Here is a 24,460-nt window from a genome sequence, read left to right on the forward strand (position 1 = left end):
TCTTTTTTTTTTTTTTTTTATCCAATTCATGAGAGAAAGCGCGTGTCTCGGGATGCGTGCGACTGCGAAACGAGCGCGAAAAGCCATTGGCGAATTAGCGTTTTTGCATTGTTGTTCGGCGTACCATTAACGTCTCGTCATAATGGACGTGACGTTTTGCACCGACGTTTTCGTAGGAAATTACGAGCACGAAATTAATATTCTCGTAAGAAGAGGGAGTCGACGTATTTCGTTATAATTTTGGACCGTCGATGTCAATGTTACCTTGACAGGAAGTACATAATTACATAATTTTTAATCATCGTTTTCGTTAATAGAATGCAATTTGCAGAAATTAATCTGAGATATATATTTTTTTCTTTTTATATTATTTGCAATTGAAAATTTCGCAGTACATTATGTTTACACACATCGATCCGTGCAATTTACATCGAATCGCCATTTGATATTGCAATGTAACATTACGTTACACCGCGATTCGCTCGGCCGAATCTCTAGAGGCAAGCGCGTAAACGTGATGATATACATATATATAATATACATATGTATAATTTTTATTGATAAAAAATATATTATTATTTGCCTTTAAATGATTGATTTCTTCGCTCGAAAATAAAAAGATATTTGACATGTCTTCGAGAGCTTTAAACATAGGATACCATGCCACATAATTTGTCTCATGCGATAGATATTCCGTGAGGTTTACGAAAGTGGACAAATTCATCTGGCCTGTCTTCATGAAGTAATATGCGTCATCGACGATTTGAGCACGATTGAGAACATGTTCTTCCTTATATAGCGTAATATTATTCAGATATCTCGCAATATTTAGCCAATTGTTGGTTTCGTAATTAACGCGATAATATCCTGTCACACATAAAATAAATATTTTAAGTTACTAGATTTTTATGTGTTTGTGTGAAGATTTAGAAAAAAAATATTTTTACATATCTGTATCTTTTTTTTTCTTTATTTTAAAAAATTATGCGTATTATAAATAAGAATGCGAATCAGTTTTCCCTAAGACTTAACTGCGGAAGAATTCTTAACTATTAAACATAATTTTGACTATATAATTAATGACTAAATTATATTATGCAATACAATATTTATCATATCTGTCATTTACAAGAGAAAAGTGCATTTTTTTACATATTTTTAATCTAAAGATCTAGTTTAATCTAAAATTCTAAACTTGTTGACTCTGTCACACATAGTTTTTGCATAATTGCATTGTTTTAAAATACGTAAATTTGTAATATAAAGATTTTTCGCAAAATTGCATTTTCGCAAAGCATCGTAAAATTAATAATCAATACTTACCAATTTGTTGTGTATTAACTATTATCCATTCATTCAAGTCGTGGAAAAAATAAAAAGTAGCAATACTCGAGGAAGATATCCAGAATGTGTAAGGTTTGTTCATAGATACTGTAAAGTCAGGTGCTGTCTCCTTAGTTATGGTTACGAGTATGTTCAATTCTCTATCCAAATCTAAACTTTTGATATTTTCTATCGATATTGTCAAGTTAGGGTGTTGTCTAACCATTAATACAGGATAATGTTTTAACTTTGTCCAAGGATTCATTTTTTCTTTTATATTTAATACGAATATACTTTCTTCACCGTAAGCCTTTTGCATAGCCTTCCAAAAATCATCGAGAGTTGGTGATCTAAACTCGATAAATATATAAAATTTTACATTTGTGCTATATTAAATATTGTATAATATATTTTGCATTGAAAAATGTAGAGTTACCAATAATTTGTATCTACTAACACATTTTGTGCTATAATTTAGTTTTGCATAACTTATTATTTAATCAATGTGGTTTAAGAATTCATGTTTTTTATCTATGTGTATAAGATATATCAAAATACGAAACGGTCTGAACGGAATATCACCGGTGATTCACACGGCACAGAACATGTTAATTTATATTTTGATTTATATGTATAATAATTTAGAATTACTTAATTGTAAAATTATAATTATATACAATTCTTTAGATTATTAATTATATTTATTTTTATAATACGTAATTATTGCATTACTCACATAACAGGCATGTTATAAAATATCTCAATACCATATCGGAACTCCTCATCCGTAAGAATATGTTGCAAGATGCGTAATATAGCAGGAGCTATATATAAAAAAATCACATTAGAAAGTGCATTGATTAAATACATTTGAATTAAATTTATTACAGTGTCTACAACACACTTCTCTTCTTTAGATTATATTTCGAGTAAAAATTTATTTTAGGGTCTACAACACACTTCTCTTCTTTAGACTATATTTCGAATAAAAATTTATTTTAGGTTTTATATATGCACATTTGTTATACATATATAATAACGTCAGAATATTAAAATAGAAAAAAAAACAAATTTGTTTATTGTTAGTTTTTTCATGTTTTTATGACATTTATGTTTATAAATTTATGGACAATAGCGTTTATATATATATATAATTATATTTATTTGATTTTATCTTTAATGTAATGTAAGGAAAACGGGAGATTAAATGAGGATCAGAATTCAAACGGAGAGATTCTTGTTGAATTTATACTACGAACAGGTCCATCATACGGAAATCTGAAAAACTCTGGAGACGAAAGATTTGTCGACTAAATGATCAATATTTTCAATTGGAGAAGCATATTATTTAAGCATATTGTTCGCATTAACAAAAACTACTGTTTGTTGTTAGTGTAGAGATAATTTTCTTATATTTGCTTTAGGAGCACTTTACCGTTCGCCGTTTTTTCATTACATTTTATACGTCAACACTCTCCTATCAGTATAGACAAATATAATAGATGTTAAAATGTCGAATAAAGAAATGTCAATAAAAAATCGAGTATCAAATAGAGAAATAACAAACCGCAAAGTGATCTACTATCCTTATATTCAATTAAGCAAAAAGATAAATAAAATATCTTTTTATAATAAGTATATAACACTATTTAAGATTAAACATCGTTAAGATTACTAAACAAAAAATCTTGCGTATTTTTTAATTCAAACTAATACGTGCCGTATTCTGTCTAAATCATTCTTTGAAAAAAGAGCAATATATATATATATATGAAAAATATATCTTATTAACGATATCTGTTCCGAGTAACATCGCAACACTCTTGTTCAACCAAAGATTAGACGAGGTTGAGTTGATTTGATTATCCAACCATTGATGCGTCACTTTGCGTGCTATTAAACGTGCTATCTCTATCTTGTGAGCACTGGAATCGATTCCTTCATTATAAATAATAGTTGTTTCTCTAAAAGCCATTATTAATAGATTTATACTTTTCACTTTAATTGCGTATGTGTTATTATTATGTGTTATTACCTATAAAAAATAAGATTGCATTTGTCCATATCATATATGTTATATCGAAAGCCTAGAAAAATCCCTAAAAGGGATTGCAACATGATGTATGTATACGGAACTTTCCTGAAAGTTCCCCAATTTTCAAAGTACGTTGTAACTTTTATAATAACGTTATTCGCGAACAATAGTTCGTATATTGATGACGGTTTACACCATATATTTAGATCAGAAATAATAAAAAGATCGTGCAGTATAGATCCGATACAATATAAGTGGACATTGTGGGAGAAGTTTTGAAATGTGTCCACTGTATCCTATTGTTATCTTTCATTATTGCTTGTACCGGCATATTCGACAAAGTTTTATATGAATCATAATGCTTTACAGAAATATTGAATGTCGCTTTTAATATCGGCTTGTCCGAACATGGAAATAATTGTCGAGTTGCAAATGTCTACGTTGCAATTAACCACCTACCATATTTTAATAATATATATTATATAACGAAAAATATGTAATTATTGCTAATATCAGAAGTTAGTACATAGTGGAAATGTACAAACACGTTTTACGTGTGTGAATAATGTTTTAAGAATAATTCAGCAAAAACATTTCAGCGCGCGTACTTTATTATTATAATATTATTAGTATATGTTATATCGACAATTATTATGTTTTTTAACTATAATAAATAATAACATTTTTCTAATACGTGTTTTGTATATATATATATATATATATATATATATATATATACACATATATGTATATATACAAGCCATTACAAAAATATTATTACATTTTACAATTATTTTGCTTAAGTAAAAAAGATCTCGTCTCTAAAATATTTATTAAATGTCTATTAAAAAGATGTATATTTATACAATCTCTTTCACTAATTATAAGCTTATATAGTATGCAATTTAAAATGTTCGATATATGAATTATGCCGATGGCGATATCAAAAATGACTTATAAAAAACAGTAATAAATGAACATAATAATAAAAGGAATATGTTTTCGGCGTTTGTAGTATATTCTCACTCTTTACTTATATTTTCTTTCCATTATTGTTTATGTAGGAAGTTTTGAAGAAAACTTTATCATCATCTAAAGAACTATTAAATGATACATGCAAAGAGTAATATCCACCTAATATATTCTCTTTTAAAAAAATGACGAAAATATCATTTTCTTCATTGTGTTTATATATTCCGGTGGTATAGGTTTTACTTGAGTTTCTTTCGACCAGATGTATATTATTATGTATTTCTATATGTGGTTTTTGTGCATGTAAAGTTATGTATGATATTGAAATATCGATCTTAATGTATATAATACATTTGCAAGAGAAGTTTTTTGGTTCTACTTCTAAAAATTGTAATTCGATATGTATATCATAGTGCAGCGGTGTTACGTAATCTTGTAAGAAGGATTTAATTGTTGGGTCCGGATCATTTTTCATTTCCCTTTCCCTTTTTGTAGCTTATATACAATATACAATGAATTATAAAAATAATGATGTTTGCAAGAATGCGATTTATTCTATTAATTGTGTTGTGATTATTCAATTTCATTAAATTGCACATACTTATACGCGCAATAAATGTTTCCCAAATTTTAATTTTTCAGGTGCAATATTTCCTGGCTTTACTAAAGGATCGAGCGACTTTACTTACAAAATCTGTGATGCTGGAAGATTTTAAGAACATCAAAAAAGAGACACGCGCATAAACTGACGGATTGCTAATGGGACAACAACGATTCATTAGTGATCGCTGGTAGATTCAATTGGTTATGATTATTTTATAAACTTGGTTATAAAGTATAGTCAGTTCAAACATCTGCGAATCTTTTACGTTATAAAAATTCCAAGTTTGTCTTTTCTGAAAATGGGCAAAGTGTCGAGTTAATTATACCGGAATAAAGTCTTGTACAATTCCATTCCATGAATGTTTGCTAATATTCATATCAAATTTTTTGATATCATAATATTTTAACTTATATAATTATATTTTATAATATGTTATTTCAAAACATATATATTTACATTAATAAATTTTTCAAGTATCTATATTCAAATTTTATTTTTAATCCAATGTCGAAGACATATAGCATTAATGTGATGACATCAGGCGAATACGATCTGCCGCACTATTTTTCTCTTTAACTTCTTTCCACACATATCTTTTATATTTTAAATACGTTATAACTATGGATGTATAACAAGCTACATCGGTATTATAATCATATTTTATATATGAAATTATTTATTACAAGCTCTCTTTGTTTATTTTCTATCACTGTAAATAAATAATTTATAATTTTATATAAATTTTATATGAAAAAAAGTATTCTCATCTTAAAAAAATATAAACATGCAGCAATTGAAAAACTGCTTTACAGTATTTATATGTATGATTTGTAGATTATAAACAATTTTAAAAACATTTATTATTTGAATAAAGAACTAATATATAAAACTTCTATTTACTAAAATAAAATTTAAATTAAGAAAATTATATATTAAGACACATACATTTAGTAAAGCGTGAGTTTCGAGGAGAATAACAAAAAAATATTTATCAACTCTATTTCTCTCTTTCTCCCTTCTCAATTCTAGTCACCTTTACACGACACCGCAAACGACAATATTGCTAACGACCGTTACAGAGATACAGTAGGCACTATACAGAGACACAGTATCAAGCAGTCGTGTGCCGTTATCGGTAGTATCAATTATTCCTAATCATTGTAACAGAAAAGTGCTATGAAGATCTCATGCGAAAATTTTTCCTAAAGTTGGAAACCGACGGAGATTGTTGAAGTAAATTGAGACTGTTTATGAAATCACGTGAGACTAACTTGAATTTTATTCCAAAATAATGTGTTCTTTCTCCGCAGTTATTTTTAATAGTTTTTTTAACAGTTGGCGCAAATACGCAACGAGTACCTAATCGATATTAAAAGAAGAAAATTTTTGACTAAAATTGAACCAAATAATTTGCCAGTTCCAAATTCCTGAATTGTGAAGCTTTATCGAAGTATTTTAGCTAGTTACCCAAAATAACTGTTGATTCTTGGCACATAGAAAAAATAAAGATAAGAACAGAAAAAGCTATATACATACATGTAACACGTATAATAAATTTAATGATTTATCCTTCAATTTACTCGATATAGATATATATATAAATATATTTTTATACATATATCATAGAATTGGAATTTTGTCACAATGCGTACAGGTAATAATACATCACTATTAAAAAATGTTTCTTATAATAATAATAATATACATATAGTTCTATACATAATAATATATAAATTTCAGTAGTTGAGCCATAAATTATTAATGTACTCTGAAATAACCGCCTCTAGTTATATACATAAATTATATATACAAATTTTGGTAGCTTAGCCATAAATTATTTTTAGTATACTCTGAAATATCCGCCCCTTCCTGATTTTATAACGAACGTATATTTCTCTTACAGTGTTATTTGCGATCATCATCGCTAACATTGTGTGTACCTTCGATGCATTAATGTTTCTTGACCAAATATTTAACAGCGTGACTGATGAAAATATAATTGCTAATGTATCGACAGCGGTTGTAACATATGTAGAATTAAAGGATGTATCTAGTCTAAAAGAACCATCGTATATAGTATGTAATAGATGTATCTGTATCTTATATAAGTTTTGAGTTGCCTAATTTTTTATTTATGTTTTGCCACAGAATCAATATATAGAGGATAACAAAGCATTTTGTAATATAAATATTAAAATGATAACGACCTTACTTGCAAACGGCGCTGAAGAAGGATCGACAATGAATGAATTGATGTCTTTTTCGAATATTGCTGATAAAATATCTTTAAACGACAGATACCTATCTGAATTTACTTTTTTAAATGTAAGATAAAGAATTTAAAAAATATACTATAATATAAAATATATAGGACAGTACAAAATTATAGTACAAATTATATATGTTTTAGAGCATCAGAAACATCGAATTATATGTAGGAACTGCAATATATGTTCAAAATTCAGTTGATGTAACAGCCGATTTTTCATCAAAATGCATAAATACACTTCATTGTTCGATTTCAAAAATAGATTTCAGAAATGACATGCAAGCTGCAGAAATTATAAATTCATGGGTCCAAAAAACAACAAATTTTCAGCTGTTAGACGTTATTTCTCCAGGTATATTGTTTAAATCATTTGACTAACAATTAAATATAAATAAATTATAATTTATGCAAAGTAGATTTTTAATAATAAAATACTTTGTATGAACAGAAAATATCGACGAGAATACAAAAATTATGTTGGTAAATACTGTGTACTTCAATATTAGATGGCCATACGTAAGAGGAAAAATAGTGAATCGTATATTTCATGTTTCTCCATCAGAAATGATTGAAGTTCCAACAATTAAATTTGAAAAATCGATGTTTATTTGTGGTGAAATACCACATTGGAATATCAAATTCATTGAAATTCCATCTTTAGTAAATAATTATTATTTATAAGAAAACTTTCAAAAATAAAATATTCAATCAAAAAATAATCTTACAGGATATCAAAAATTAAATATTAAATTAAAATATAATTTTACAGAATAACAAAATTACAATGTTTATATTTTTACCAAATAAAGAGACAGTACCTAGAAACCTGGAGTACCTGATAGAAAAATTTAACTTTGAAGAATTTAAATCAATTAGAAATACATACTCATTTGAGCAAGCTACGGAATTATATTTACCTAAGTTTACGATTTACCAGACTAACAATATGACAAATTTGTTTCGTGAGGTAAATATTGTAATTAGCAAAATCTGTTTACAACTGATATGTAAGAGAAATTTTGGATAAATTCTAAAAACTAAAACTAATAACTGCTTGTAGAATGGCGTAATTACGATGTTTGAGGATAAGGCAGATTTTACACGTCTCTCAAAAATTCCTCTAAAAGTGAGCAATATCGCTCAAAAGATTTTTGTGAGGGTTCGCAAAGAATCCTCAGAAACTTTAGAAGGTAATCTATATATATCTGCGAATATTAGAAAACTTTAGGCGAGTACTGTAAGCATTACAATAAAAAATCTTTACAGATTTTAAAAGGGGAGAAAGAAAATTGGTAGATCCGCCGCAGGAGTTCATCTTAGATCGTCCGTTTTTGTACCTAATTGAAATAAACGGAAAGATGGAATTTATTGCAGCCGTGCGAAAAGCAGATTTGGTAATTAAGAGACGTGAATTATAAATTTTATTATAAATATAAATTATTTTATTATGGATTATAAGTTCTATTACATTCTTATGTTTATTGAAAGTTTATATCACACAATATAGTATAGTTTAAACTATTTTAAATTTTATTATATTATGTATAAAATTAATAAATAAATAATCTGTATTTTGAAAATGTGCTTTCATTTTTTGATCGATTTAGTTATTGTTTAAAAGTAGCCAAATAAATTTGCATTCATGTGCGTTAAATGCAATAAAATAAATATATATGCATATACAATCAAACAAATGTGTATCTATAATTATATAATATAAAAGAAAGAAATAGCACATTACGCATTTTTTATATTTGACGCTTTTTATATTGATTGATTTTTTTGCATAAATATTTATGAAAAAGCAGATTTCAGAAATGACATGCAAGTTGCAGAAACTATAAATTCATGGCTCCAAGAAACAACAAATAATCAGATATTACACATAATTTCTCCAGGTATATGGTATAATCATTTGACTAACAAGTAAATATAAATAAATTATAAATTATGCAAAGTACGTCTTCAACAACAAAATACTTCATATGGACAGTTAATATCGACGAGGATACAAAAATTATGTTGATAAATACTGTGTACTTTAATATTAGATGGCCAAACTTGCCAAAAGAAAAGACAATGGAACGCATATTTCATATTTCTCCATCAAAATGGCATTTTATTCCAACAATTAAATTTGAAAAATCGATGTTTATTTATGGTAAATTACCATATTGGAAGACCAAGTTCATTGAAATTCCATTGCAAAATAATTATTATTTATAAGAAAACTTTTAAAAATAAAATATTGAATCAAAAAATAATCTTACAGAGGATATCAAAAGTTAAATATTGAATCAAAAAATAATCTTACAGAGGATATCAAAAGTTAAATATTGAATCAAAATATAATTTTACAGAATGACAACATTACAATGATTATATTTTTACCAAATGAAGAGTTGGAACCCGACAGCCAGATATGAAATTATATTTACCTAAGTTTACGATTAAATATACTCGAAATATGACAAATTTTTTTCGTCAGGTATAAGTATTGTAATTAGCAAAATCTATTTACAACTGATATGAGAGAGATTTTAGATAAATTCTTTAGAAAATAAAACTGGTAAGTGCTTGTAGAATGGCGTAATTACGATGTTTAAGGATAAGGCAGATTTTACACATCTCCAAAAACTTCTCGTTTCATCGTTCAAAAAACTTCCTGAAGTTTAACAAAGGAAATTCGAAAATTCCAGAAGGTGACTTTTATACATGTATATGTCTGTGAATAATAGAAAACTTTAGGCGAATACTTTAAGCATTATAATAAAAAAATTTTAATTACAGTTGTCAAAAGAGGAGAAAGAAAATCGATAGATCCGCTGCAGGAGTTAATCGTAGATCATCCGTTTCTGTACATTAATTGAAGCAAACGGAAAGATGGAGTTTATTGGAGCCGTGCGAGCACCAGACTATATTTATGAGAGATAAATTATAAATTTTTTAAAATTTTTATGTTGTAAAGATAATTTATTTTATTTTACTTGCGTATATATATATGCACATAAAAATATTTTAATAATAACTTTTTATCGCTGTCCGTAGTATATGCTAGAATGACAAAATATATATAATATATAAATACATAATAAAAATCATTAATAAATCCATAAATTTTTCCGCATTTTTGATCCATAATTATAGATCTAGCACGGATATGTACCAACCCCGGCTGTTTTACCGGCTGCGATCGGAAAGACGCTAGAAATGCTTCGAAGCATTTGATTGACCAATCAGGACAAAAAGAGTAAAGATTTCTTTATTCTGATTGGTTAATGCAATGCTTCGAAGCATCTCTAGCGTCTTCTCGACCGCAGCCCTTGTGCGATAAAAAATTTGTCCAACGTACATCGAATGAAGAGTTGCTGAAATCCCCATTAGTCCTCTAGAAAATTTTCTATCCAATAATCAATCGACATAAGCTACCTGTACCGTATCCATAGACATAGTATATCTAGACCGAGCGTTTGCCTTTATTTAAGGAGTGGGGGCCGATGTCCACGTAGAAAAGGACATACTCTGTTTCGTGCCCCTTGCGTTCTCTCTCGCTCGCACAGAGCATAGCGCTCTCTTTCGTCATGCTACGTGCGAGCGAGAGAGAACGCAAGGGGCACGAAACAGAGTATGTCCTTTTCTACGCGTATATTTACTCCCACTCCTTAAATAAAGGCAAACGCTCGGTCTAGATATACTATGTCTATGAACCAGCCTTTAATTGTGGATCTAGCACGGACATGCACCAATCGATCGTTTTACCATGGCACCGAAAAGTGGATCCGGCCACGTAGTTCCACCGGCTCTAAAATGGATCCAGTTAGCGCCACTGTACCGGCTAGAGAAAGCGTTACAGGAAAAACGGCGGCGTGGCCCCTCTCAGGTTTCTCTCTGGTGATACAAAAGGAGAATCATAACTCGATTTTTCTAACGGAAAAAGATCGCCTATAGGAAGTACAAGAGTTAGTGAAAATATAATTTAAATGATGGCACGGTTGCTAAATTTTTTGCAGCGATGAAATTTTCATAATTAAAGGATCTTTACCTTTATATGCAATCAAACAACAACTGCAAAAATGTCTGTGTTTTTCCTAAATTCGTAAGTTACGTGGACATCGGCTCCCACTCCTCAACACTCGGTCTAGATATACTATGTCTATGACCGTATCCATGTAACATCAAGCTGGCGGCGTTAGTATCACGCAGATATCGATATCATTTGCTTGCGATTCTCGAAGTAGAAAACTTGAAAGTTTACGCGGTGAACCCGAGGAAACTTCCGCCAAATTTGCGGTGTGCAATTTGCGTTTGATATATGTAAAATCGTGAAGTTTTAGGAAATATTTGATCAAGGAATACGTGGATATAACATGCATATGCATGAGTACGTTTTGGTTAAAGTAACAAGTATGTATATATAAAATAATATATCATGTCAGAGTGTATAATGTGTGAGATAAAAGTTGCACGATGATAAAATGTATGTATTAAAAGACATTACGTATCGTAAGAGAATCTGATACTAATTTCTTGCCTGTAATAATACCTGATATTCAGGATATTTTTTATTGTACGAGATATCGTATAGTTTTTTTAGACAATGTCTATATGCAATTTCAGCATAAATTTTACTTTGACATGGATATTTGTATTGTATTATATTTCTGGATTATATTTTATTGTGTTGTATTAACGACATATTTCTATATTAGGTTCCATAATTCACATCTATCCACGAATTTTTATGCAATTTGATTGTAATGTGGTAACACCAAATATTTTATCATACATGACCTTTCTTGAGAAACCAGAATGACAAAAACATGTGCTTTTAAATAAGATGCATAAAAACTTTTATTAATGCTTATAGAAGGAGAGAGAGAGAGAGAGAGAGATTTTTAAACTAATTAAGTTTATACATAATACTAATTAACAAGACATAATGGCACACAAAAAGAAAACAGAACAAAAGAGTAACTATGCATTGAAAACATCAAAAGGGCTTCGTGCATGTACAGTTGTACTATATGACATTGCTTTAGAAACAGATTTAATTCAACGCTATCAATTACATTTACCCATAAAGAAAGAGAAATTGTTGCAATCAGCATCAACACCTATTAACAAACAGTTATTAATAAAAAAAAATGTACGGGCAAGAAATTTAAAGACTGGAAGATTTATAAAAACTTGCTCAAAAGAAACAGTTACTAAAAAAAAGGAAAAGAATTATAAAAAGATTAAATCTCAGCAAAACAGAAAAGATATAAATGAAGATATATTATTAAACCGTCAATATGATGAAACAACTCTAACACAATGGCAGCAGTTAACACGTGATAGCAATGTTAAATCATCTTCTAGTAAAAATACTGATGAAATATCTAGTACATCCACAGATACGCATTTTAATTATATGCAGAAAATGACTATATTAGTGAATAAGAATAATAAAGATGTTAGAAAAGTAAGAGCAGAGAAAAATATTGATTCAGATTCTAAAAGGAAACTACATTTGAATAAGCTAGATGTAACATACGGTAAATTTATTTTTGCATTTTATTATATTATAGTGTTAGTTATTATTTTATTATATATATATCATTTTCTTTTTATAAATAGATGCAGATATAAAATCACCAATGATGGGTTCTAATGATACAAATTGTTTGAATAAGAAAAATTTAACTGTTGTTGATTATAATAGCAATATGGAAGAGATATCGAGCAAATCTATAACACACACGCAGTATAACAATAATTTACATCCAATTAATTTTTCTGATGAGATAAGTTGCAAAATAAAACGAGAGCAGTCTGAGAAGAACCAAAACAGCAAAGGTATATGTATATTGTGTCTTAATTTTATTTTTTATTTTTTACATGATATTAAAGGAAGTGCTAAAAAATAATTTAACACCAAATTTTTTTTAAATTGTTTAATTTTTTAATTGTATCTTTGAATATAATAAATGCAAAACTTAAGAAATAAAATTTTTATAAATGGAACAAATTGAGAGATAGATATTAAGAAAGCAAATGTAAAATTTAAGGATCTTTATTCTTCTGACAATTTTTCAATTATATATAATAATAAAATGAATAAGAGACAAAATCAACAAATAATAAAGTTAAGTAATAAAGCTATATTTTTTATTATAGATAGTATAGTACAAACTACATGTAATGGAGAAAAGTCAATAAGAAATAAGACAAAAAGGTCAATAGCAAGACGAAATCTACCAAGAATAATTGGGAATCATATTTTACCAGAAGGAACAAAATTTTTAAAAGAAGTAAAAGTTGAAAAATTAAGAATAAATAACAACTTACAGAGCAATATTCCTAAGCGGATTTCTCTAGAACAGGACAGATGTAATAATAATGATAAAAATACAGATAAAACTTCTCGCATTAATGATACAGCTCAAACTACAAATATTATTCTCAGAGAAAAAGAATGCCATACATCTCTTGAAATAAACAGGTCACTTAATACTTCAAAAATATCAACTCCGCTTAACAATAATGTTGATTTAAAAGATAAAAACTTGCCAATTGATGAACCATATAGTAAAGTTATTAATTGTAAAAATTTAAATTCTGTAACAAAAGTAAGAAATAACTGTTATGTTAATGATACTGACAGTGAAATAATAATGAGACATGAAAACTATACTTTAAATCACCAGGGACAATTAAATAAATTTACTAATAATACAGAGGTATGTGAGAATAATGCATTACGAAGTGATAGAGAATGTGAAGAAAAATGCACTAAAAACATATTAAAGAATACTTCAGATCTTATGGATATAGATGATGAAAGATGTAATATTAGTACACCATTAATATCTGCAAACAAAGAAGGGACTATAAAACAAACTCTAAAGCGTACTTTAAAAGAAAAAGATAAAGATTGTAATCTGGATAGTAAAAAAATGAAATTAAATAGGAACAATTGGTTACAAAATAATGTAATATTTACTAAATCAATTAATTATCAACAATGTAATGACTCTCCAAGTACTGTTACAACAGATACAACAATAGAGACAAATATATCTAAAGAACATAATCAAAAAGAAAGGCCAGATTTACGTAACTTTTTGAAGCAAATAAGATCAGAAAGAGATTTTAAATTAAAGCCTACAGTTGAGAGTAAGTATAATAATTGAAATAATGCAATATCTTTAAACGAATAAATTTAATTGATAAAAATAATTGTTCTTTCTTAATAAATACAGCAGAAAACGCGGAAGTTTGCAAAAAACTTTCTGCCAAGGAAGAATCAACTTTAAATGGAACTTTATATGAAAAGAAAAGTAATGCCCAAGAGAAAAATACAAAGGAATATACAAGTGTTGTAAGTGATAATGAAGAGGATGATTGTATTTCTCTTTTTGCAGAATCTTTTGCAGAATTTGCAAGCCAGTAAGTAGCGGAGTAGAAAAATAATATGTAAAAGAAGTAATATTATACATATAATAATATACTATACTGTAATTTATTTTTAATTCAAAATTTAAATTTTTTTGAAAAATTGTAACTTTTTAGATAAATTATTTTACAATTGTTATTAATATTAATAATACAATATGTATTATACATAAAACAAATGTTTGTAATATCTAAAAATGATATATTATTATAGGTGTGAAGATCAATCTTTGTGTGAGAAAGACAAATCATATAAATCTCTACATTCTGATATACCGTATCCAATGACTGCTAGCAGTTTTGATAAATATGTGAAACAAAATAACAAAGAATTTAATAAAGAGTATGCAGAATGCATAGAAAATAATATTGAAGCTTCAAAGTCTAATAAAGCAAATGAAATATCCAATAATCAATCAAACCAAGCTTTAAACATAGATTATACATCTACAACTGCAGAATCAAAATCACTACAAACTAGAAACATTTATCCAATAAAAGAAATTCTTCACAATTTTATCAAATCATATTGTTTTTCAACATTGAGGTTTGGTAAGAGTACTGGTTACTGGCAGCATCAGTGTCAATATAAACATGATGTAGGTATATTCATTAATTATTTTGCTTTTTTATATACTGATTGATGTAATCACTTATATCATATTTTAATATAATTTATTAATCTTTCATCTCTAGGTGGAAAATGTATTTCGTACAGTTAATTTAGAAGATTCCAAAACAATCATCGACATAATGCAAGAAGCATTAAAACACAATTTTAATTATTTTTGTGAAGAAGTATATATAGCTTCATTAAAAAAATTAACTGTTGATCAGATTTTAAAAACATATAAAATGCTTCATGAAAGTTGGAACGTTTATTTGAGAAAGGACTTTACAATCTCGGCAAGGAAAAATATTGTTTGTAATATTATTAAAGAATTACTAAACAGAAAAATATCATTAAAAATAATCGTCGACCGTATGATGACACTTATTTTGCCTACTAGAAATTTAAACGAACTTTACAACATATTAAAGTGTGTAGATAAGTATGTGAAATCTGGTGAATACTGGAACACTTTAAGAGATTTAATTTTAAAATGGCGACCATATGTTTGTAAACAAATTGTTGACAAAATATTATATGAATGCATAAAAAGTAAAGATTTACAAAATATTGAAGATGTTAACAATAACTTGATAAATAAGCTTGACTCTACATTAATATCAACCATGGATAAATATGCAATAAAATGTTTTAAAAATATTTTGGATAATAAAACTGCAAAAGATTCTTACTCTGCAATATCAACTCAAAATTTTGGAGAAAGTTTAGCAGGAACTATTGCTTCTCCTGATTCTCCTGATCCAAGCCAAAGTATGAGCTTTACACAACAGGAATCTCCAATAAGAGATGATATTTCTCTCAGAGAAACTGATGCAAATCAAAATGAGAATCATGTAACTCAAGATGTAAATTCAACAAAACCATACGAATATGGTTTCATGCAACCTATCGGTAATTATTTTATTTATTTTACTATCAGTTATATATTTATAAGAATTACATGGGTATACACATTTTTTAGAAAGTGTAGAATATATATTATTGTTATCATTATAATTATATATTTTTTTTTTTTTTTTTCAAGATGCATCCTATGCGCAATCTACTTATAGAGATCACGAACGTTTCTGGAAATTTTATATGGATTTAGAACGATTTGAAAAAGGGCTTATATATGAAGATTATGATTATGTTATTGATATCTTAAAAAGTTATACAAAAAAACGGGAAAGTGAGTTATTTGTCAGTAAGTGTTGTCTTATACTTCAAAAAGTAAAACGTTCAGAATATCACTTTAAAAACATCCTGAAGCTAACAGGTAACCAATATTTTAATAAAAATACACTTATAGAGAGAGGATATATTAAATAATATATAGATAATATAATAATTTTTTCATTTCTTCCTTTTTAACAAGTAACTATAATATGAAATTGGCTAATTTTTACATTTATAAACTCGACTATTATTACTTCGCGTATATAGAGGTGCAACTGATTTTAATTTCTAATGCAAATAATATATGCTCTTTTATAGATTTTAAGTATCAAGAGTTACATATGTCAAAATTACAATCTTAAGCTTACAATTAAAGCTTCTTATGTCTTTTCTTTTATTTATTAACATTCAAAAATATATGCATTTTTTTATTTAGTAAGTTAATTAAAAAAACATTTTTTATTATATATGAACATCTCATAATATAAATATTATATATATATATATATATATACATATATACATATTTTGTCACACTAACATTTACATGTTATGTTACATTGTAAAATATTAAAATAAATAAATTACTATATGACTAAATCTTTTTTATTTATAATCTCACCTAATACATGTTTTGGACATTTCAGTCCAAATGGATATCTTCAGCATTCTAGCTAAAATCTTGTTCGACATAGGATTAAACATTTTGGCCAATTTAGTAGATGAGGAGGCTTGGGGGTTTGCACTCCAATTGATTCAATCACTTAACATATATGATTTACCATATAATGCAGAATACTTTCTACTATCGGCTGAAATTTATTTAGCTAACAAAAAGGCAGTAAAGGCATGTGATTTACTCAAATGTGAGTTTATTCCTCTTATAGAGATACACAAAATTTTGTTTCTTTCTACTTCAAATTCTAATATACATAAATGATAGGAAAGATATATATCGAAAATTATAATATATAATACAAATATATAAAAAATACATAAATATATTCATAAATGCTCTGTTTAATATGCTGTATAAAATGCTCTCTCTTATAATTTTATTAATTATTTTTCATATTATATCTGATTTTTTAAATTAGTCATTAAGATAATGCTATAACAAATTAATACAAGATAAATACATTTCACGTTAATTTTGTTATCCTTCATTTCTGATAAATATATATATATTCGCGCGCGCATACAAATACATACACATATACATATATATATTATTCATCTTTCTATATTAATTTTTTCAGATCAGAATATAATATGTACGAGTCGTGATAAGTGGTATGTTAAAAGCACTATTAATGATGAACACGTAAGAAAAAAAATAATGTGCATTTTGTTGGATTCATTTTGTAATGAATTCCTTGAATACGCTTTTTTTCTTTTCCAATTTTTACTTAAAGATCAATCCAGTTATTATAATCCAATAGGTAAAGTAGATTTTTACATTTGCATTTTTAATTTTCGTAATTTTTGTCATTATATATAACTCTTGTAATTATATATAACTATACTATATTCTTAACAACATAATAAAAATTCTCATCTCGTTTTTCAGACTTATCTTATTATGTGGACAAATTAATTATATTATCTTTGTCAAAAAAGGATACAACTTTAATCACAGAAATGGGCAACTTAATACTTAAACATAGTTTTGTATTAAGTACAATAACATGTCGTGCACTAATTTCTACGATAATTCACACAGATGAAGTTTTAGCCAGACAGATATATAATTATGCGGAAGGCATAGGTATCTATTCAACAGTGAAGGTACAAATTTATGATTTTATTTATAAATTTATGAAATAGAGAAAAAAAAATTTTAGTCTCAATCTATAAAGAAATATTTCTGACATATAAAGTACTTTTATTTTTCCCCTCTTCTCTTTTATTTCTTAGTATTTTAGTAACTTTTAAATTATTTGATATACTTATTTTATTTTTCTATCCCTCTTTTTCCTTGTCTATAGTTATTGCCAATAATACACATTATTATAAATACCGACTTAACAGAAGAAGAAATATATCTTATATTCCTGCAATTGATAAAAAACCTTGTAATGAACTTTGGACATGCGATTGAGTTTGCTAAACCTCAAGAAATCAAGGTATACTTCATTTTGGAGGTAAGCGTTTATAAATAGAATTCTTTCTAAAGAACAAAATTTGATATACTACACAATATATACAATAGATCTCACAATATATACAAATTCTCTCTCCCCCCTCTCTTTCTCTCTCTCGTTGTTTTACTGTTTCTTTTTCTATTGCTTATTACTTCTTGCATTATTTTTTCACTACTTTACATTTGTGTGCTCATGATAAGCGATTTCTGTTTTTTACTCGGTTTCTTATACTACATATAATCATGGAGTTTCACAAATGCAAGAAGAGCATAAAAGCTAAAATGGTAAACAATAGGAAAGCAGAGAATAAATAATATAGAAACTTGTGTGTGTGTGTGTGTGTGTGTGTAAGTGATTATCAACAATGTTTTTTATTTTAGACTCTATTATATCATATCTTATTACAGATAAAAATGAATAAACAGTTTTATTGTGCCGCACTACAGAGCCATTATAATAATCAGGCTATTGTAAACACGAAGACATTAATTAAAAGTGTCTTGAAAAAACGCTTTGATCCACCTATATTATTAATGAAGTCAAATATTAAAGGTAGAATAGGTAAGCTACAGAGTAAAAGTCTTATAAATTACTTAAAATCAGAACATTGTAATTAAAATTATACTTATCCATGAATAATAGTGCAATATAAAATCAAGAAAATAGAGATCAAATAGAGATTAGAAATTAATCTCTATTTCAATGTTCAATTGTTTTATCATATCATATTGTTTTATTCACAGACTTCTATATATATACTTTTGTATATATATACAAATTGTATATATATAGAAGTTTGTAGTTTTATTACTATTTCAAAATTTAAAAAATATTATTTTATGTTATATTGCACATCTATGCATTTTATGTATTTGAATTACATTTATAATTTAATTACAGTACGGAAAAAAGTTTTTAATTATAAAAATCGATATACATAAAATGTATATACAAAATATTTGTATCAAGATTTTCATGTATATTACTTAATAATTGCTTTATAAATTTATTTTTTATTTTTCTGCTTTCATTTTTTAATATTATGCCATTTTTATAAAATATCTTTTTGTTTTTTGTTATCTGCGCATATCATAAAGCGTTATATATTATAATTATTTCAAATGTTATAGGGATGTAGTTTCTCTTATATATTAATTTTTATTTTTTTGACCCATTTACATTCTTATAATTTAATTATTTTATATCACAGAAACATAAATATGTAATATATACTTTCTTATGTAATTTTATACATAAATTTTGAGATGAAGTTATAATTTGTCTATATTTTGTAAAGAAATTATATGAAGAACAAATAACAATAAAGAAAAACATGAGCATTAAATTAAGCGTTTAAGAATAAAGAATTTTTATTGTATGTTTGTGTACATGTATACATATATATGATAATTAATTCTCATTAACAGTGCACATTTATCAAGTTTAAAACAGCAGTATATGAGCACATATAAACATACAATTTTACAGAATTTTATAGTGAATATATATTTTGATACTATAATCACAGTTGTTTTTGTAAATACACACAGATAAATCTATATTTTGAAAATATTTTAATCATATTTGTAATATATCCATAGTAGGTTTTTGATACTTGTATTAATTATATGAAATATTAGCACATGCGAATCTTTATAGATTTTAAGTGTTTTATAAAAAATACCTGCAGTATTACGTTTGTGTTACACAATTTATACAATATCTTTTCCTAATAAGGAAATATTTAAGTATACATATAAATGCTTCAATGTAAGATGAAAAAAAGCAATTTTTTTTACATATATTTTCTATATATTTTTTAGATATAGTAATTTTTTATCTACTGCATAAAAACAAAAGATTTCTTATATTATTAAATGCACACATTTTTCAATACACAATATAAAATTAATAAATAAATACTATGTGCATATATACATGATCATTCAATCAAACTCAGGTATATCATCAAAAGAATAGCCAGGTACTTTCTGATATGCTAAAATAGCTACCCTCATATGATAAGCTCCTGGTATAAACATCAAGGCCCCTAAAATTATCACTGGCCACATGCGATCCGAATACTGCAACATAAACAAGAGATTTTTTATTTACATTTGCTTAATATTTATTTTAACAGATTATATTCTCTCTAAAATATGCATTTCCATATTTTTATATATATTTGTGAGATAATAATTATATATTCTATACTTGATCAACTTATTGATTAAAAAATATATAATATATATATTATATGTGTAATATATGTATTATAATTTTATATAATATCTATAATAATAAAACAAATCTTACTTTTGAATCAATGTGCCCACTCACAATCAAACTTCCCATAATGAGCATAACGGTTCCTCCAACAAATAGGAGAGCCGCTAATGTAATAGCCTTCCATGGTATCTTCACTGGTGGGCTTACAAACTATTAAAAAAGATTACCACTCTCATTAGCTATGTAAAATAAATATTTCAGATATGGCATTAACGAGATGTATTTAAAGATAGATACTCATAAACTACACAATAATGCAAATATGTTGTATTTTATTCTTATATTGTTTTTCACATACTTGTGAATCAAAGAAACCATTATCGGTTTCTGTAAGTTGTGTATAATCCACGTTGCTAAATTGTCTGTCACTTTGAACTTTCTTTCTGCACATGCTCGCTTTATGAATATAGTCTGTGAAAAGACATTTTAATTTTTTATTTGTTGCAAATAAATACTTTTATGTATAATTCTTATTTCTAATATTATGTTGTAATTTTTATATAATTATAGTGACTCTTTCAAAATCATCAAATGCCCATCTTAAAAATTTCAACAAATTTATATAAAGAAATACGTTATTTAAGAAATATATTTTATTATTCTCTTTCTCATATCTTTTCTTATTTAATCAATATGCAAACTATAAAAATTGTTTTGATTTTTTATACACTGGTTTTCCTCTTTCTACTTCTTTTCAATTCTGTGACAGTGTCGATTATTGGATATTTTCTCACTTGTATATCTAATGTCATACATTGCGACAAATAAATAATAAGCGTTATTACCATCAAAATTATCTCGCGATGCTCATGTTTGTCGTATGTTGAACATAAAACATAATTCTTGCTTGTGAATAAAACTGTAACACTAGAATCGTTCAAAATATTTACATCAAATGTATAATATCGCTATCATTCATGACGCAATTTTAACGACATACAACATATGCAAGTGACAGAAACTGTGCCACTGTGTGTCATGTGTCAGTGATAAATATTGTTTAGCGAATTGCTTGAAGATGGCATTACCGTATCCGCTGTCTACCGCTGCTATCTATGGCTAAAAATGCAACCAGTTATAAAATCTGAGGTGGGAACACAAAACGTAGAAAAAGAGAGATAAAGGGCAAAATTTTTTTCAGCAAATATAAAATAAAGATAAACAAACACAGGTTATTAACCGGAAAAAATTATATGTATATTTAAGATATTCAAAATTCGCTTTATGTGTATGATAAGACTTCAATCGTCATTAAAATTATCTCTGAATGATTATATTAATAATAGTATCAAAATTATAAATCGCTTTATTGTCAAATTATAATATGTACTTGTGTGTTGTGTAAAAATTAAAACTATTTTTAATATAGAGTGCTGGAAGAAAACTTTTCTTTTTAGTACAGTAGAAGAGAGTGCGTGTATATGAGGCTTAGATATTTTCTAAATATGAATGTTTAGCAAGTTCTTTTATTCTTTATATTATAATACCTATAGATTTATGGACTTTTTTTACTATGCATATATTTTGTAGTATTTCCATTTTCTTTTAATATATATTATATTTTAATGGAACAAACGCTTTCTCACATACATTAATATCACTAAAGAATTTAATTAATATAAATACGTTTTTTAAAATATATATTTACTGTTAAATTTGATACATAGTTTTTCATATAATCTTTGCAAAGAATCTTTCTCCAATTCGCACAACCGCATTCTTATTCATCTATCAATTATTTATATGTACCTTTTTTAGAATAGGACATATATATATATATATTTAATAACAATGTGTATTGTATGTGGCATTCTCTCGATTATATCAATTGCGAATAATGTTTACATGGTTACTATTTTTGCAAAAAACGACGATTAAAAGATAGATGTCGATGAGTTGAATGAAGATTTGTTATTAAAATTATTTGATTGAGATCACGCGTAGAATTTCGATTTTATTCTCAAAAGACGTTCAAAGTAATCGATCAATTGTAACTATCGGCTAAAATAAATATAGGAGCATAAGATAGTATTATATAACTCCTCGTCGATGTTGCCAACGCGTCAAGAATCATTCGTTAGATTCGGCCGCGGGTTAAAATTATGATCACCAAGAAGGGGTGGTTGTGTGGCATACAGTGTCACTCACTGATAGATGAGTCTTGAGGTTAGAGCCTGGTAGTATAATTATCAAAAAAGATTACACCTTTCTCTCGCGTTGTTCATACCGAATATGGAGTCCTGATAGCCTGGCATAGCGATCAGCGGTGCACGTGCTGCTCGTTGACATAGCAGACTCTAGCCCTCGAGACTTCTTTGGCGAGTTTGCTTGCCAGTCAGACACGGATCGATCTGGAAGAGCACAGGAGGCTGTGTTTCGCCCTGCGTCGCAACACTGATGACAATGCTGCGTTGGGATGGAGGGTGGCTTCCACCCCAGGATGCGCAGTAAATACTGAGCATGTTTATAAACGATAAATGCCGACGAAAATCGTTGAACAAATCAAGGACGACGTATCAATCGAATCTCGTCGACAAATAACGCCTAGCTATTTATAAATTAGACTGCCATTTTTTGTGACTTTAATTTTTTATTTAAAGTTTATCAACATAAATTTTAAATAAAAGATTAAAGTCACAAAAACTTACCAAAAAAAAAAAAAAAAAAAAAAAAAAAAATTTAAAAAAAAAAAAAAAATATGTTCGCATATGTACCTTTATTCTGGAAACGGCTTCCTCTGCTTGACACATTCGAGTTGACTTCGTCGGTTGACCCTCGCATACCAGTTGCGTGGATCCCAAATACCTCGCACGGAACAGGACACCTTCGATCAATACTGACGGATCGTTCAATAAATCTGAAAGCGCCACAGAATAAATTTTAAATAAAAGATTAAAGTCACAAAAACTTACCAAAAAAAAAAAAAAAAAAACAATAAACTTTAAATAAAAATGACATATATGTGAAGTAGCAGTCAATAAAAGATGTTCACAACTATGGAATGAATCAAGATATTTAACATTCAATTTAGATTGAATTTAATATGGACTGATATAAACTCCTCTGTTTCATATCTTGATTAATTATCTTTATTAATTAAAACGCATGAAATATTCTGTTGAACAACGAGATAAATTACGTATTACGTAATTACGGTCACGTAAGCTGATTTCACGATTTCTCTGTTAAATCAAATGCATATACAAAATTATAAGTATAAACCTGAACGATATTTCGAAAATACCATGTACTTTAACGTTTCGTGATTTTATATCATAAAACGAATTTCTTCCGACTATATTTTGCGCAATAATAGTATTCGTAGCACGACCTCACGTGCATAAAGCGCATTGTCGTTTATACGCTTACCGTTTTGAGTTAGCAAGTTACAGTAACATAATCCCGGAGGGTAACAATTAAAAGGGAAAAAGGATGATGAAAAATAGTAGATGCAAATGATAAGCCTTCTTCGTGTAAATCACAAAGTAATGCACAGAAAAACTCGGTTGATAATCGCGTTTTAATATTATTTTAATTACAAACGCCCAAAAAATGCATTGCTAAATAAATTTATATATGCATAATCTTTTGTGTCTGC

At 27.2% G+C, this 24,460-nt stretch overlaps 4 protein-coding genes across 6 annotated transcripts in view; 2 read left to right on the forward strand and 2 right to left on the reverse strand.

The window, feature by feature from the left end:
• LOC115239776 (aminopeptidase N-like) overlaps nucleotides 1-2,333 on the reverse strand; it is a 2,678-nt gene extending 345 nt beyond the window's left edge. Inside the window, exons 1-3 of the mRNA XM_029814487.1 lie at nucleotides 2,060-2,333; nucleotides 1,324-1,673; nucleotides 584-867 (exon numbers count right to left, since the gene is read on the reverse strand). Coding sequence (XP_029670347.1) covers nucleotides 584-867; nucleotides 1,324-1,673; nucleotides 2,060-2,193 — 768 coding nt within the window. The 5' untranslated portion in view covers nucleotides 2,194-2,333. The remainder of the gene's footprint in view (nucleotides 1-583; nucleotides 868-1,323; nucleotides 1,674-2,059) is intronic.
• Nucleotides 2,334-5,988: 3,655 nt separating this feature from the next.
• Nucleotides 5,989-8,678, forward strand: LOC115239764 (antitrypsin-like). The gene is made up of 9 exons (XM_029814471.1): nucleotides 5,989-6,194; nucleotides 6,270-6,588; nucleotides 6,838-7,010; nucleotides 7,083-7,259; nucleotides 7,345-7,555; nucleotides 7,652-7,863; nucleotides 7,973-8,170; nucleotides 8,264-8,393; nucleotides 8,470-8,678. The coding sequence occupies exons 2-9, from the start codon at nucleotides 6,579-6,581 to the stop codon at nucleotides 8,619-8,621; spliced, it is 1,263 nt and encodes a 420-aa protein (XP_029670331.1). The 5' UTR covers nucleotides 5,989-6,194; nucleotides 6,270-6,578; the 3' UTR covers nucleotides 8,622-8,678.
• Nucleotides 8,679-11,371: 2,693 nt separating this feature from the next.
• Nucleotides 11,372-19,364, forward strand: LOC115239765. 2 transcript variants are annotated; one of them, XM_029814472.1, is made up of 13 exons: nucleotides 11,372-11,607; nucleotides 11,913-12,740; nucleotides 12,823-13,041; nucleotides 13,363-14,361; nucleotides 14,448-14,634; nucleotides 14,855-15,239; nucleotides 15,337-16,162; nucleotides 16,296-16,529; nucleotides 17,077-17,295; nucleotides 17,689-17,871; nucleotides 18,000-18,217; nucleotides 18,418-18,573; nucleotides 18,981-19,364. In XM_029814472.1, the coding sequence occupies exons 2-13, from the start codon at nucleotides 12,143-12,145 to the stop codon at nucleotides 19,188-19,190; spliced, it is 4,434 nt and encodes a 1,477-aa protein (XP_029670332.1). In that variant the 5' UTR covers nucleotides 11,372-11,607; nucleotides 11,913-12,142; the 3' UTR covers nucleotides 19,191-19,364. The 2 variants fall into 2 exon arrangements, with proteins under 2 accessions (XP_029670332.1, XP_029670333.1); XM_029814473.1 differs by having other exon boundaries at nucleotides 11,591-11,607; nucleotides 12,071-12,740.
• Nucleotides 19,365-19,918: 554 nt separating this feature from the next.
• Nucleotides 19,919-23,277, reverse strand: LOC115239767 (transmembrane protein 230). Of its 2 annotated transcripts, none has more exons than XM_029814476.1 (4): nucleotides 23,090-23,277; nucleotides 21,161-21,273; nucleotides 20,890-21,012; nucleotides 19,919-20,657 (listed from the first exon to the last, which is right to left on the reverse strand). In XM_029814476.1, exons 1-4 carry the CDS (start codon nucleotides 23,115-23,117, stop codon nucleotides 20,520-20,522), a joined length of 402 nt encoding a protein of 133 aa, XP_029670336.1. In that variant the 5' UTR covers nucleotides 23,118-23,277; the 3' UTR covers nucleotides 19,919-20,519. The 2 variants fall into 2 exon arrangements, with proteins under 2 accessions (XP_029670336.1, XP_029670337.1); XM_029814477.1 differs by lacking the exon at nucleotides 23,090-23,277 and adding an exon at nucleotides 21,648-21,853.
• Between the last annotated feature and the right edge of the window lie 1,183 nt (nucleotides 23,278-24,460).

Source organism: Formica exsecta, unplaced genomic scaffold, assembly GCF_003651465.1.
Source record: "Formica exsecta isolate Colony F162 unplaced genomic scaffold, ASM365146v1 scaffold394, whole genome shotgun sequence".
In the NCBI taxonomy this organism is placed as follows: Eukaryota; Metazoa; Arthropoda; class Insecta; order Hymenoptera; family Formicidae; genus Formica; species Formica exsecta.